This window comes from Hyposmocoma kahamanoa, unplaced genomic scaffold, assembly GCF_003589595.1.
Source record: "Hyposmocoma kahamanoa isolate Upper Pololo Valley unplaced genomic scaffold, ASM358959v1 63, whole genome shotgun sequence".
In the NCBI taxonomy this organism is placed as follows: Eukaryota; Metazoa; Arthropoda; class Insecta; order Lepidoptera; family Cosmopterigidae; genus Hyposmocoma; species Hyposmocoma kahamanoa.
In genome coordinates this window covers 21,731,784-21,748,278 of record NW_020653851.1, presented here as the reverse complement: position 1 = coordinate 21,748,278, position 16,495 = coordinate 21,731,784, and the positions used below count along the sequence as shown (strand labels likewise).

The 16,495-nt window shown below is 36.7% G+C and overlaps 3 protein-coding genes across 4 annotated transcripts in view; 2 read left to right on the top strand and 1 right to left on the bottom strand.

Annotated features, from left to right (window-relative positions):
- The first annotated feature begins 1,785 nt into the window (after positions 1–1,785).
- Positions 1,786–10,356, top strand: LOC113230240 (2-(3-amino-3-carboxypropyl)histidine synthase subunit 2). The gene is made up of 6 exons (XM_026464080.1): positions 1,786–2,078; positions 2,151–2,263; positions 4,965–5,185; positions 6,549–6,755; positions 8,550–8,809; positions 9,743–10,356. The coding sequence occupies exons 1-6, from the start codon at positions 1,935–1,937 to the stop codon at positions 10,175–10,177; spliced, it is 1,380 nt and encodes a 459-aa protein (XP_026319865.1). The 5' UTR covers positions 1,786–1,934; the 3' UTR covers positions 10,178–10,356.
- Positions 10,357–10,386: 30 nt separating this feature from the next.
- LOC113230241 (coiled-coil domain-containing protein 124) lies at positions 10,387–14,289 on the bottom strand. Of its 2 annotated transcripts, none has more exons than XM_026464082.1 (5): positions 14,227–14,289; positions 13,941–14,106; positions 12,279–12,461; positions 11,913–12,019; positions 10,387–11,180 (listed from the first exon to the last, which is right to left on the bottom strand). In XM_026464082.1, exons 2-5 carry the CDS (start codon positions 14,097–14,099, stop codon positions 10,991–10,993), a joined length of 639 nt encoding a protein of 212 aa, XP_026319867.1. In that variant the 5' UTR covers positions 14,100–14,106; positions 14,227–14,289; the 3' UTR covers positions 10,387–10,990. The 2 variants fall into 2 exon arrangements, with proteins under 2 accessions (XP_026319867.1, XP_026319866.1); XM_026464081.1 differs by having other exon boundaries at positions 13,941–14,115; positions 14,227–14,264.
- A 1,171-nt stretch (positions 14,290–15,460) lies between these two features.
- Positions 15,461–16,495, top strand: part of LOC113230242 (proline-rich protein PRCC) — a 3,527-nt gene continuing 2,492 nt past the window's right edge. Inside the window, exons 1-2 of the mRNA XM_026464083.1 lie at positions 15,461–15,592; positions 15,804–16,000. Of these exons, the coding sequence (XP_026319868.1) occupies positions 15,487–15,592; positions 15,804–16,000 (303 nt within the window). The 5' untranslated portion in view covers positions 15,461–15,486. The remainder of the gene's footprint in view (positions 15,593–15,803; positions 16,001–16,495) is intronic.

The window sequence follows — 16,495 nt, the reverse complement described above, 5'->3', positions numbered from 1 at the left end:
CCAGAGCAAATGAGTAAAGCCAGAGTGTCCCACTGACAAAAAGGTTCCATATTAAACGAAGGAGTGAATGCAGTTTACTTTTATGTTCACCAGGTGAATTAGATAAATAAAGTTTTACTTTTGTGTATATGTAATGCACCCAGGTGATTTAAGTTTACTAAAAGTGTACTTAATGCACCTAGGTGAATTAAGTTAACGCAGCCGTCTCAGCCACTCGAGACGAATATTTCGTCGATTGTTTCGACTAGCGAATAGCAAGCACGATAGTGTAAATGCGGTATGTGCCGCATAGGCTAACAACGGTGCGAAGTACAGTGTCAAGCTTGACGTCCTCTTGACTGTACAGTCCGTACCACAAAAACGTTTTGGCTTCGCGAGCAGCGTTGCCAATGCCAATTGTTCAAAATCCCCAAAGTAGACGGTTAAAATCCCCAAAATTGGGGACAACAAAGTTCATATTCCCCACACCTCGAGTTTTCATTATTTATTACAAATACATGGCTTAAAAATAATTATAATAAAGAATTAAGAAACTCAAAATTACGTTTGCTGTGAATGTAAAATGTAAAGCAAATTATAAAATTAGATGACCTTAAATCGTTTATTTATTTTAATGAGATTCAACATTAATCAGACTTTGAAAAAAAAATCATTTTTCTTTGCCTTACAAAATTAAGTAACTTAATTATTTTGTTGCGCATTTGGTGACACTATGTTTATGTTAGAAAAAATCCATGAGTAAATTTAGTTTATTTTCTTTCACTGAAAAGTACATCAGTCTTATCGGAATGAAACACCATTTTATATGACATAATGGTCTAATTGTACAATGTGTCCTAAACAATGAACCAAAAAAAAATTGCACACAAACATTGCACCAAAGTCTAATGCTTGAAAATCGTAGTATTTTTTTTTATTTGCAAGTTATAGTAAGGTTAGCAGGTTATAGTAATTATAGTAAGGTTCAATTTAGTTCCAATATTATGAATTGCTTACAAGAGAATCAACTCCAAATATATTATTTGTTGTACGTGATTCATTGTATAAGAGAAGATAATTTATGGAACAACTTTTGAGAAAAAATACGGTAATTTTGTTAATAGAATTGTTATTTCGTTTAGAGTTAATTTAAATTGATGTGCAATCAGTATGTTTGTTATGTAACCATATTTTTGTAAATAAATGAACACTTTCGTTGTACACTGAGAAATTAGCAGAGGTCTAGTTTTGATACGTTTTTATTTTTGATAACATACAATAACGATCAAACTAGCATGCATCGATAGATGCAAGCAATCGATAGATTAAACAAAATCATAAAATGTTAGAATCCCCACATTTTTCCCACATAGCCCCATAGGGATAGGCCCCACAAAATCCCCAATCTAGTTGAAATTCCCCGCAATTTGGGGAATTCCCCACAAATTGCTGATTGAAAACCCTGTTCACGAGCGGGTATTTGACTTTGCATTCTCGGAATTGAAACTTTACCCGGAATTATTGGAACTTTATACCATGACTTGACCCCACTCTACTCTAATATGATGATTGATGTGATGACCCACCAAAAACGAGGTTTAATGCCTTACTATGAACTGAAGACTTGACGTAACGAGAAAAATAATTCAGCAAAACTTGGCTGTATGGTTTCAAACTTCTGTCTTTTCCTTTAACGAAAGTACGAAAAAAAAACAACATTTTGTGAATTTTTGTGTATAGTACTTTGTGTTTTGTGCATTGTATTCAATTGTATTATTGTGATTTTGTGCTTGGATTGTTTGGGTTTAGCACGGTCAAGATAATTTAAATTTATCTCACCAACGCACTGAGTCTTTAATAAGTTATAGTCTTTCAACCTTGACGTTGCTGAAATCGTCGCGCAAAACAACGGAGCCATAGATACAAAAGTTGAAGTTAAATTCGTACTTTTAAAAATGGCCAATTTTACTACGAACGGGAAAATTTGTATAGAACGCGAACTCGATTTCATCCAAATTGACCACCACTTTGATGATATCGTGTCTCGTTTCGACATATATGAAACTTGTAAGTGGATACGTGACAACAACTATCAAAAGGTAAACAATTCATTTTTGTCATTTCCTTTTAACAAAAATATTATAGGTTATACTCAAGTTTAATTCCCACAGGTCTGTCTTCAATTTCCCGACGAATTACTAAGTGTAAGTGCGAAAATATACGAAGAGTTAAAGAAGCAAGTTGATGTCGATCTTTACATACTTGGAGACACCTCGTATGCAAGGTAAGATGAATCAACACTTGTGTATTATCTAACATACCTATTGTCGTCTACTTATAATAATAAGGGAGTTACCACCCTTATTACCGCAGAATCGGCATGTGCTGATCAGAAAAAACAAAAGACATGCTGCACCTTAGAGCCTTTTCTTCTGTATAATATGGTCATATGGGGTAAGAGGAATGCCGGGGTAGAGGGACTTGAAGCCTTAACTCATAATTAAAAGCTTAGTTACTACAGTTTCTCAGTTGATAAAAAATACAAACAAATTAATGCCAACGTTTTTAAAGAGATGTCACTATGATGATCTAAATCCAAAAGGCTGAAATTTGTCTGTTGTCCCTATCTACCCGAGGGATAGGTAGTTCCAGGGAGACTATGGGCTCCCCGATTAGACTGCGTTAAGCAGGTGTCCGGGCTACGCCTGCCACCAGTGATAGGCCTTTACGGGCGGCACTGTTGACAACGTGGACTCTGGGTATGGACACACCAGTACTTCCAGTACACCCCGGACACTCCATACAACGGTCGAAAGTTATGTATCTACTACTACTACATACAACAAGGAGCTATCTGCTCAAGCACAAATGTGTGCATGAATTGGCAGGGTTACCCATGACTTTCTCATAAAATTATGTTACTTGGTCAGGGCGGCGACATAGTGAAAATTATAATGCAAATCTGTTATCTTTAATTCCATTGATAGAATCCTAATACTTACACATGTTCTGTAGGTGTTTATATTGATATATTTTTCATTAATTCATTAACTAGAATAATATTGAGGATTTATTTGAAATATTAAAAGCACATAAAATGTTATATTTTAGACAGGTACTTATAAATAAGGTAACCAAAGTATTTGAAATTGCGTGTCCAAGTTTATCATTATCTAGTTAATAATTAGGTATATTCACTATGCAATATTTATCGGCTATACAAATTCGAGAAACCTTGTTTACTAGCTCACGAAGTTATGGCCTCTCAATATATTGATATAATATATCTGTATTATATATTACTCTGCACTAAATAAATGAAGAAAACAATAACTGAATGCGTCTCAGACATAATAATATATCAAATATCAAAGCCGTCTTAGCACGAAAACGCCACGCCGACAGCCTTGCTGCGTGGTGCAGTCTCTAAAGCTTGGCAGGGGCGGAGAGTGTCCTTTCTCGTTACTTTTTTGTTCTCTGCTTGCGGTAGTGTGTGGCCAGGGCGTTTGTCTCGTGCGCAACTACCGCGTATCAGTAACAGTCCAGGCGACGGCCTTTTTTTTCGTGGGGAAATCCTCCTAGGATACCTCTCCGCCGCTGGAGCAGCGGGAGCAGCGGAGAGGTTATGCCGAACTCCTACCGGCTAAAACCCTACGGTGGCCTTCTCGGGTGCTCTTGTGGGAGGGACCCGGGATCGACTTAGCGCAACGGAACCCCTCCGGAACCTAGGAGGAGCTACGTTTTCCCCCTCCCCTCCTCACAACGAAAGGGGCCACACCGCCCCGTCGTCCTCCTCGCGGCTGCCAAACTTACTGGCGAACGGAGCCCCCGCTCCATCGCCCGCAGCCGCGAAGGTACGCTGCCGCCGAGCGGGATCGGCCCTCCCTCGATAGCGCTCGGCGACCTCCTTCTGGAGCATCACCGCTTCACAGAAGGAGACCACTGCCTCATGAGACTCTTGATCCGCCAGCATAGCCGCCACTATGCCTGGCGGATAGAGATCTCGCCCGATCCGGGCAACCAGGATGTTCCGCTCGGAGGCCCATGCGGGGCACTCCTCCAGCGTGTGCTGGGCGGAATCCTGGTTTGGTGATTCAGATTCTCACCGAAGCATTCGTGCCCGGTGAGTATCTGTGTCAGCCGGAACGTGGTGATGCACTTTCGCTGGCTCAACCAGCCTTCGAGGACGGGCAGGATCGCACCGACGGCGCGCTGGCTCAAGATCCTCGGCTGTACCAGCCTCTCGCGCCACTTCTCGGCGGCGCAGCTTCCTCCGCCTGGCGGAGACGCACGTTAATACGCGCGTCCATCTCCGCCAGTAAACGACGGCCTAAACAGAGAAGACGCGCGGGGCAGGTGAGTTGCCCTTTAAGTCGAAAGCCATGTCTAGACATAGCCCGGAGAACTAGAAGAGAATGAGCTAGACATTCTCCAGTCCCTCCAGCCGCGTAAGTTGCTAGGAACTGGAGAGACAGCTCCGCCACCAAAGAGGAGATTTTGTAGAGGACTTTTAGAATCAACGGTATAGCGGTGATAAATGTTACTTGTGCTATGCTATGCACAACGGGGAGTGAGTGTGCCTACGGCTCCGGTATCTCTCTGGAAAAGTAATCTTGAGAACACAAGGCATACATAACCTTCGTCAAAAATATGATTACTGTTCCTCTTACCCCATCTTTTGGGAGAAGAGAAACATTAGCACAATTTGCAGGTTTCCAGCAAACACATATTAAGTGTTTAATTTAGCTTAATGATTGTTAGAACATGTAAAGCAGAAAAAGGCAAGTGTAGTGTACTTCAAAATTCTTGTAAAACTTTATTGTACTTCCTAAAGCTTAAATTTTTAACTCAAAATAAAGTATGTTCCTCTTTTCGTCATCTGACTAGTAACTTTTTCTTATTAAATTCTGTTTGCTTTGCCATATCAAACTTCTTATTAATTATTAATCACCTTAGGTATAATAAGAATGTTTTAATACTTCCAGTTGCTGTGTGGACACCGTGGCAGCAATGCATGTGCAAGCCGATGCAATAGCCCACTATGGTCACTCGTGCTTCTCTAAAACTACTTTGCCAGTCTTCACTGTTTTGCCTAAACAAGACCTTGATATTGACACCACAATGGAGCTATTGAAAACAAATTTTAACTCAAATGATAACATGAAGATGTGTCTGTTTTATGACCCTGATTTTGAACATTTAAAAGGTAAATTTTATTTTGTTCAAGGCATGCTTTACAATGCCACTACAGATGTGTAAAGCCTAATGCTTCAGAAATTTGTAGGCACAATACATTTATTTATTTATTAAAAACACAACATAAACTAACAGTAAGAACCAAAACGCTTACACGTTAATTTCTTATACTACATACATATTCGATACGCCACCTTTGCTTTATAAATTACTTTGCTAATGCTGTCGCAAAAGATGTCAGCATCTTGGACCTTAGCGGCTAGACAATTAAGCAACGTGAGACTACGTTTCGTGGGCGCGCTGTCTGCAGCATGTGCGTAGCACGGGGGGCGCAAACAAATTGATGTCGCCGTCGGCCCGTGCAGACGTACGTGTTTGGCACAAACAGACCGACGTTGCTCACTGTTCCGGGATTGTCCATCTTACCTCGCAGGAGAAATACGTAATGGAGTACAGTTCGAACTTTACGTCTTACTTCCAAGTTGTCAAGACCGACCATTCCGTAGACAAATAAGGAAGAGTAGCGGATATTAACCATACATAAGTATCGAGCGAATTTGCGTTGTGTATTTTCAATCTGGAGACAATATTTATCCTTATAAGGATCCCAAATTTCCGCGCAGTACTCCAGCCCACTTCTTACAAAAGTATAAGTGCCACCCTAGTATCACGAAACTGTGAAGATGACAAAACCAAGAGTTTTATTGGCTGTTTTGCAGAGTCGTGATATGGTTATGAAAGTTGAGCTTGGGATTCATTATTGCTCCCAGATCGCGAATAGACTACTCGTTCGAGTACTGTATTACCTGTAGAATACTGGTAATGTACAGAGGCGACAGATCTCGTGTAGGACATTATTTTGCATTGTTTTCACACCAGGCAGATACCGCGTCAATATCGCACACATAAACATACTATAATACAAGTGAACTTCATTACTTATATCTCAGTTCCTATACATGCAAAAAATAATTCATTTGTTTGAATGAAAACATGGTTTCAAGAGAAAAAGAAATTTTACAGCCTATAAGTACCAAACAGAATTTTTATAAAAAAATATACTCCCTGACACATATTTCGAGCCACTCCGCATTGTCATTATTAAATGTCCATAGCTTAAATAATGTTTGGTTGATCAATAATTAATTCAAGTTTCAAACTGATGTACTAAACGTCATTTTCAAAAGGTTTTGATGAAAATTTTAATGCGTAACCGGGTACAACTCTTTCTTCGATGATTTTTTTTTTGATAAATAAAAATGCAGTATGGCTCGATTTATGTGTTCGGGAGTGTATATTAATAAACCGCTTTCTTTTGAAATAAGTCACAAATGAAATGATTTGCAAAAACTTATTGATAATTCACCTTGTAGATGATATGTCAAAAATGTGGTTCAAGGCTTACCCAAACAGCTACATAGCTTTTGTGGAAATGAATGAGACAACCAACAGATTCCTGGGCAGGTTAATAAAAGACAGTAAGGGAGAAGAATACCCAGTGGAAATTTTGAAACAATGCAAATGTATCCATATTGGGACTAGAGGACAAACTGTATTCAATTACACAATTTCTTTACCAGGTGAGTTTTTTAATATTTTATAACATTCCTACATTGAAACCGTCATTAAACGGAAAAGTCAACTCTCGAGAAATGAACTTAAATCAAGATTAACGACCACCATTTGTACAATAAATACAGTAGAAGTGCTCAGTTTGCGTGTCATGCGTGCCAACTATACGCGAAGTTCCACATACTCAAGCTCAGTCCGCCACGCGCCATTTTGGTTTTGTACGTCAACTATCTCGCGCGAAACCTCGAAAATCATAGAAAAATGGCTTATTTTGCCACTTTGAAGTGCAAAAATGATAGTCGCACTTGTAATATTATCTCTGGTGGTGTTTCATATCATTGTTAACACGTTCGTCGCCGACTAGAATTTTCAAAAATGTTCAAAATATGACATTGGCTTATATGACTGTTTTTGGTCTCATTTGTACACGTATATAATTTTTTCGCGATATTACATTATTTGGCTCTAGTTTGAGATTATATTTAGTGCCGGGCATATTAACCCGGTGCGGCCTAAACGAAATAATTATTACTTTTAGGACGTGCCGGTCGCGATGCCGGTCAGAGTATGCACACATAATGTTCGATCGATGTTTACCTAAAACTGACGTACGTCTTTCATTTGAGATTGACATTTCACATTAACCATTTTTTGCTTAGTTTGTAACTTTTAAATCCAATTTGAAATTAAAGTGATTTTTTTTATTCGAAATATATATACTTTTCCTCTTAGTCTAGAAAAGTGTGTATGCTATCAAATATCCTAAAAACCAAGTGGCAACAGCAGTTCATCAGAGCCACGCCGGTCATGTTATACGGCTTAATACGTAGTGTTTGCCACCTGCGGCGTGAACGAGCATCGCAAAGTTATCATAGTCATTTTAACCCCCCACGGCCCCAATAGGTAGATGAGATGCCTGTCATCTTGACCCACCACGGCGATGAACGTGTTAAGTCTTATTTAATTTTAATAAAGTTTCTGTTTATCGTAACAATTTTTTTTAAAAGTAAGTAAGGTCGCTGTTTTCTTTGAAAACTAAGTAAACACCTCGAATTTGTCGTTGTTCAGCTATTGACCGCTAGATGGCAGTACATTGATTGAAATTTCAATATAAAATCAAAACGTAAGTTGCAATAATTAATCGGTATATTGAACTTTCAACGATATGCCAACAGGGTAAAGTTTAAATTGTATTAACAATCCAATATTTGTTATTTCTTTTCAAATTAGAAACTATGACCAATCGTTATCAAGATATCATAATGTTTTAAATTATGAATACCTACGTGAGTTTTGGCGGCAGCGGTCGGATAGTAATCGACGCTTAAGACTCTTCCATTGTTTTTTCTTCCGTGACGACCACGGACTGGTGTAAAACATGTCAAGTAAACATTCCACTTAAATACATGAGTTATCCATTAGTTCCGTTAATATGTCCGAGTCTCATAGCAGTTTTTTATTTAAAAATAAAGTTTTATGTTTGTGAAATTTAGTTTAAATTTGAAAAAGCGAGAATTTCGGTTAGTGACGGTATTGATTTCAACGTGCTTATGTAAATTAAGCTGTTACACATACGTACTTACTTTACAGACACCCAAACTCACGAGAGAAAGAAATGTAGGTCATACAAATATTTATCCCGAGCCGGGAATCGAACTTGGGACCTCTGCGGGCAGTCTGGCATGGTAACCGTTTGGCCACGGTTTTATGTTTATTTTAGAACCGCACTATACTATATTATATTCTCAATTAGACTGGATTTCTTTTTATCATCAGTTTAACAGATACTCGAATTTTTACAGCACAAGAATGGTACCTCCTAAACCCTGACACAGGCAAAGTCGAATTTATGAAAGAAACGACCTGGTTTAAACGGCGCCAATACTTAGTAGAAAAATGCAAAGATGCAAATGCTATAGGAATTCTGGTATGCAAGTTGGCGGGAGACCAGACCAAGGACATCATCAAGAGAATGAAACAACTTTGCAGAGTTAATGGCAAAAAGAGCTACATTGTATCTGTTGGAAAACCCAATATTGCTAAATTGGCAAATTTCCCAGAGGTATCAATTTCAATTTTTTTAAATTAAATTGTGTATTAATATACATATTGTCTGTTCTATACACTACATAACTATACGTCACGGGACTTGAATGTCCGTGTATTAATTTCCTGTAGCTTAATTAATATATAAAGTAATTAAAACTATGTACCCTCTCTCGAATCTCCTGCTGAAAACCAGTGAAAGGCTCTGCCTAGTATAAAGCGGAGCTTGCTAGCCGTTATGGCTATCATGTGTGTTCTATATTTTAGTTTAATTTCTAACCGGCTTCAAAAAGGTTTTCAATTCGACGGTTTTTTTGTATGTACATATGTAACGCGATAACTCCGATAACTCCGATTTGTGAAACGATATTGATGATTTTTTTTATAATAATAATAACGCACACTCTCAACATAGCCCCGCACTAAGGAAACCCTGTGTCGCGGGTGCTATGGACACACACATAGACAACCACAAATTACACCCAGACTCACGAGAGAAATAAATGTAGGTCATACAAATATTTCTCCTGGCCCGGAATTCTAACCTGGGACCTCTGCGTGGCAGTCCGGCATGGTATGGTAATCATTCGGCCACGGAGGCAGTTAGATTATTTTTTTGTTGGAAAGACGGTACCTCAGTTGTGGTCCCATTTATATTTGAAGAACATATTCCACTTCTAAGGGTTGCAAACTAGGGGATGAATGACTTTTGAGGTCGGTTTATTTAGTATTCTGTACTGAGATTATTATATTTTTTCTTTTCTTTTTAACCGATACTACTTAATAAGTTTGAAATATTATTGTGAATAGCCATATTATTATAAATTTTTCTTTCTTTCTTTCTATAGTTACAGAACATTTTATACTTTAAAGTTTAATATGTTGCCATTATGTTGCCAACTCTATCATAGCTGTTAAGTTTGTTACTAAAACTACATGTATTTTTCAGATTGACATTTATGTGATGGTCGCATGCCCGGAAAATGATTTTTATAATTGTAGAGACTTCTACAAGCCTTTAGTTTACCCTTTTGAGCTGGAAGTTGCCTTGAACTCCAAAAGAGAGCCTTATTTCACTCACCACATCACTGATTATGACGAACTTCTCCCAGGAAAAAGATATTACTGTGATATAGACCACGTGAAAGAAGCAACAGACGTCAGTCTCATTACTGGTAAAATCAGAGAAACTAAATTTGATCCTACAGAAGGCCATAGTATGGAGGTAGCAGAAAAACAGAACTGGGCTTTAGAAAATATTGGGCATAGTTTACAAGACAGAACGTGGAGAGGCCTAGAACAGAAACTGGGTGACACAGAAGTTAGAAAGGCAGAAGAAGGCCGCAAAGGCATACCCTTACAATACACTAACGAGCCAGAGTAAAATTAAGAATACTTATGTTTAAATACATCACTTTATTTACATTTTTCTTTGTATTTGTTTCTAGTACAAATTTTAGTGGCCTACTGGGTATAAATTACTAGTCAATGGTAGTATTGTTTTTTTAAATTGCACTAAAAAGATTTAAAATAAAACTATAATACGTTGTATTCTATGGCCTGTATTAATGAACAGCTCTTTTGAGACTACAGTTCACTTGCACTAAACGGACATCCTAAACCAATGCTTGCAATGCAAAAGACGCCCTTGATACATTGTGTTAGGAGTGTCTTATTAATTTAAGCATTGGTTTAATACGTATTTAAGTGCAAGTGGACCCGATAAGACCTTACAAATTAAATAAGTTTTTTTTTGTATTTCATTATTTAACTCTTAAATTTTTAGTGATATTTACACCTGTAGCGACTTGGCACCTTGTATGATAAATGTGTGTATTATTTTCTAAACTTGTTTCATATTAATAAATAATTAGGACTGAGCTGTTACTTGCACTTGTGAGTGACATTATTAATGAGACAAGAAATTATTTAATTTTGCTACCAACTCACTAATAAACATGGTTACTAAATTAAGATCTTATCATCGAACCTGCACTTCAAATGGATATACTAATACAGGCCTGTATCATAAGAAAACAATATTAAAAGCATAAATACTTAATAAATATATCTAGCCACATAACATTGATTAACTGGTTCCTATTAATGCATACAGAACAAAAAAACAACAACAGCTACACTTGCACATCATGGTAAAAGGAACACATATTTTAAAAAGTCTTGTTAATTTTATTATTTACTCTTTAACTTGGTTGAGGGGGTTTTGAGGGGACTTGAGCCATTCTTTCCATACAAGCTGCTTGAGTTGAGAAAGCCTTAGAGTAGGATTTTCGGCCTTAAGTCGTGCAAGAGCGACGGCCTCGAAAGCGTTATATGCAGCTTTCTGCCGTTTTTCAGGATGCCGGTCCAAATCGCTTTTGCTGTCGCTGCAAAAAATATATATTTGATAGGTTATTTGTATTTGCATAATATTATATTAGGTTATAATAATATGCAACTTTTTGGCCAATTTGTAACATCAATTAAAAATGAACTGAATGTATACAAATTATGAAAATCTGTATTCCCTACATCTTCAATACTTTAACACAATAATGTTTTAGAAACTTAGACAAGATGACAATTATTTCAAATTTATAAACTGACTTGGTGGCTGAACAGTTACCACGATGGACTGCTCCGCAGAGGTCCTGGGTTCGATTTCCGGGCCAGGAGAAATATTATATATAATGTAATTTTTGGTTGTCGGTACAGGCGATACGGCGTTTCCCTAGTGCGGGGCTCCGAGTGTACGTTATTTATTAAGGCCTCGTACACGTAGCACTTGAACATCGAGAACATCCATAGAGGTTGTACCATATCAATGACAAAGTTGTATGTAGCACACTCTGGTTGTCTTGTTTCGTAATAAAATCAGAGTTAACAATGTCACGACTGAGTTTCACTAGAGCAATATATTTTTTATCTCTTCAATTAGTAGGGCTCACACCTGTTTCTGTTTTGAAAAAAATCATTAACAGCAAGCCTGAGTCTGCAATTTATAGTCATTTAAATTAGCTAAAGATATCTTATCACACTATCAAGAATGGCTCGTAAATCACTTGTTGGTGTGTTTGGTGACTGTTTCCTAATGAAGTCATAGTTAACAAAGAATATACCTAAGTACAAAGATGGCTTCATCAACTGATTGGGCGACTTCTCCTTCCAGCTGTATTCTGTTGAGATTCTCGACGAGTGGCGCCTCCTCCACCACCACTTTAGATGGCTAAAATAATCAAAGTTGTATTGTTAGGAATACTTGCATTTTTTTATGTAATTCATACAACTTTCTTAGATATGATGCACATCTTGAAACATAGCAAGCCAATATTGACTACATCAAATCTAGATAAAGATCTAAATGCAAATATGTGAAATAGGTTAAAGGAGCACACAGACAGTGGGAATTGTAGTCAATTACTTTTTTGTTGTACAAAGTATCTATATGTAGAAATTATTTCACCAAAGAACATTATCACGCTTACCACAGGCTTGACAGGCTCAGCTTTAACACTTTTCTCCTTCATCTGATTGATCTGTGCTCTTGTGATCTTGGGAGCTGGAGCCTCCTTGACTTTGCCCTTTAATGATTCCATCTCTTGTTCTAAAAGTTTTTTGGCCTCTGCCTTCTTCTGGAGCTGCTCTTGGCGTTTCTTTTCTTGATCTTCCTGGAAAATACAAGATTTGTAAATTAAGACACTTGCCTTACTTACCTTGCTTATTTGTTATGACACTTGGATAAATTTCTGTATTTTATTTTACAGAACATTGTATGAATATGTGATCATTGGATCTATAACAACAACAATATAATGTAAAATTATCAAGTTTAATAAGAATTGGTACAGTATTGGCTCAAAATAACCTGCTAAAATAACAATAGTGTGTTAATCTGCAAAAGCAAACTACAAATTTAACACAAACGTACTTCTCTGAATTTTTTTAATAAGGCCTGTAACACTTGGGTGTCAATGTCGGCCTTGTGATTATTCTGCTATATCGTGTTGTCTCATAGCGAGAGAAAAAACCTCACATATGAGTATAGAGTTTTAGCCGTCTTCGCCAATGGGTCACCCAACATGACATTTAACTCCCTAACCTGCCAAATATTCCCTAATTGAAATTTGCTTCTAAGGGCCACATTCCATTAAATGTAGCATATCTTCAAGTTTGTTACAGAATTTAAATAGTGGATATTCCACTCTTTTTATTAGATGGTAGAACTTATTTAAAAGCCAAGACCAATGCATTTATAGAAAGTGCGCCATCCGCAAACCAGGGCAACGCAGCTAGCTTAGCTTAGCTCTCTTACAAATGGACGATTTCTGCAGCAAGAGGTTTACATGATAAAAATACTAAAATGGGATACATAATTTGGAGTGCACTTTATACTCCTGTAAATATCAGGAATGCCAGTGTTTTTGTTTTTTGGCAATAAGGTAATTTAGGAAATGAAACTATTTTTCCGGATTTAAATCGCGTATATTTGTTTTTTCAAACAAACCAACGTTTCGGGCCCTTTACAGGTCCCATGGTCACGGTTAACTGAGGTGGTACAGTCTTCAACCAGTTATGTCTAATATTGATGCAAACCATCTTATTTTTTCACTATAGTTACAATAGTTATCAATTAAATACCTTATTTTTAATTTTACAAAGAAAACATTCCAATTTACTGGCAGCATCCTGGGTAGATAACGGACTTCTTTTGCAAGGACCTGGGGTTTGTCAAACTTCATTGAATGTGTAGATTTATCCATGACATGCTCGCAGACTGCAGACTTGTGTTTGGAAAAACAAATATACGCTATTTAAATCCGGAAAAATAGTTTCATTTCCTGTGTGTAAAAATCGCAAAAACCTAAGAACTCGATAAATCAAATGACATTTCATCTCTATTTCTGGTCTGGTTTTTTCTGATGGTCAGGAATTCTACTATAGTAGGGGCCGTTAGGCCTTACTGTCAGCTCCGTCAAATGCAACAATGTTTAAGGTAAATATTTGAATATTACTTTAAGAAAGTAAACATTAGTAATTTTACAATGGTTACATAGCCATCTACTATATTTGTTACAAATCAGTAAAACCTTTAACAATGTATAAAATGCACTTTTTACAAATGTATACTATTGAGGGATACTATATACCTTCTTTTGTTGTTTCTTTTTCAGTTTATCATCATTGTCCTCCCACGCAGAGTCTTCGATCGTCTTTTTGAGTTTGGCGTCCTTCTCAGTCTTGGCATCTTCCTTCCGCTGCCGCGCCGCCACTGCCTTGCTATTCTCACCCGCGAATTTCTTCGGCATTTTTGTTCTGTAACTTCTAGAACATTGAACATAGACCAAATTCACAGTACGTAACTCACGTGCTTCGATGTGTCGAGTTTACAAAGAATTGTTTTACACGAATGAAGACCTTTTTCAGGTGACGTACCGTAATTATAGAATTTAAAATGAAATACTTGGCGTTAACAAAATTATGGTGGAATGGAATGATGGAAAATAACTGAAAACGTCTGTTGTTTTGACAATGAATGATTTTTTTTTCTTTCCATAAAGGAAAAGGCAAAGGTTTTACACCATACAGCCAAGTCTTGGTACATTATTAAGTCTTTTGAGCCATGTCTTCGTTTAATTATGTTTCTGTAAATATGGCCGCCACAAAGGGAATAGGCAATTTGAGGCGGCGTGCTTGGATTGGCTCGGGATTCCTTAGAACGGGCAGATACAGGTATTTTAGTTCGAGATTCGTATAATTTCGCATTTTAATCTTCGATTAAGGCACAATAGCACTATCCTATTCCACTTTAAACTAGATGTCACAAAATAATTGAAAGTCAAAATAAAAACGACACTTTTCCCTCCAAAAGGCCCAGAGCAAATCCGACAATGAATGAACCGTTTTTGACTTTTTTTTAGTAGATTTTATTTATACGATTGTGCCTTAATCGAAGATTAAAACGCGAAATTATACGAATCTCGAACTAAAATACCCGTATCGGCCCGTTTTAAGGAATCCCGAGTCAATTCAAGCACGCCGCCTCAAATTGCCTATCCTCTTTGTGGCGGCCATATAATTACAGAAACATAATTAAACTTCATGTTTAGGCTGATGGCTTTGCCAAAGCCTTAATAAAAAAAAAAAAAAATTTATTTATATTAACGGCTTTGCCTTCACATTTAGCCAATGAAAGGGTTGCTATGGAAGAGGTGCGGGATTTGGATGAAAAATCGCCATAGATATTAAAGCTTGATATTATTGCTATCGTTAAATAAGGCCAGTAGATTATACACATCTTTGTTACAATAATGGAGGTGGGGAGTGGGACACTGATTGCCAGGTGTTCGGATAAGAAAGTAACATTTCATGCATTTCGTTAGACCCATACATTTACATAATATTGACAAAGATTTATCACTTGAAAATATGATATTGCCTCCATCTTATACTTAAAAAAAGATTTCCTCCATTTTAAAACGTGAAGTTTTCCCATTTTAAAGTACAGAAAAAAAAAACCTCTCAATGGCTAAAACGCAAACCGTGAAAGAAAAGCCACGAAAAAAAAACCAAACATAAACGTCAAGGGATAAATGTCTTTTTGTGGTGTACGAAAAGAATTTTTACATTTCATTTTCGATTTTCGCACATTATAATAAAAAAAAGACGCTGAATTAACTTGTAAATAACATAACCATGGCTTTAGTAGCTTATGACAACAGCGATTCAAGTGAATACGAGGATGAGGACAATGATAACTCGCCTATTGCTATTTTGAACGAACACATTGAAACTAAAGATGGTAAACACCATAACAACATTAATTTCCTTTTATTTACAATTAAAATTGATAAATTTTCGATTGCAAACGTTCAGAATACCTAAATTTCAAATTCATAACTTTAAATTGACTATGAAAAGTTACTAGACTTGAGTTTAAAAAAAAAATTAAAGAATTTGGTACTTGTTAAGCAAATGGAAAGTTCACATAGATTATTTCCTACTCATTACAGTACAAGCATCATCTTCATCATCTGATACTTCAGCTCGTGCATCAGACTCCAACAGTGAAAGTCTCTTTACTCGGCTGCCTCAACCATCAGCGAAGAAATCATTAGTTGTTGAAGAAGATGATGAGTTCTTACACAAGAAGGAAAAATCTAATATTGTGAAACCTAAAGCTAAGATCACTGTGCCGTCACTAAGTGATGTAAGTGTACTTGTGAACTTCCAGATTTAAATCGCATATATTTGATTTTTCAAACAAACCAACATTTAGGGCCCTTTACAGGTCCAATGGTCATTTTTATTCTTTCTTATAATAAGGCTTTGTCAAAAAATAGGCTATGATTTTGATTTTAATATGTATTTGTGAACAAGACTACACTGAAAACTTTTTAATTCCCAAATTTAATGAATTGGGAAGGGTGATTTAAAGTTGTTTTAAAAAAAAACGATATCATAGCTCTAATTTTATTTGTTATTTATGAAAAACTAAAAGTTTCAGCTTTTCGTAAGTTTCATATCACAAGTAAAAAAATTATTAGCTATGATTGTTTTTTCTTAAAAAAATTATTATAAATTGCTCTTCTGTAATATTTTCCAAATGCACATAAGATGTTTTACTTTTCCAGTGTCATCACATAAAACTTCGCTATAATCACTTCACACCATTGACTTACAATTATATGGACGTCGGGTCCGC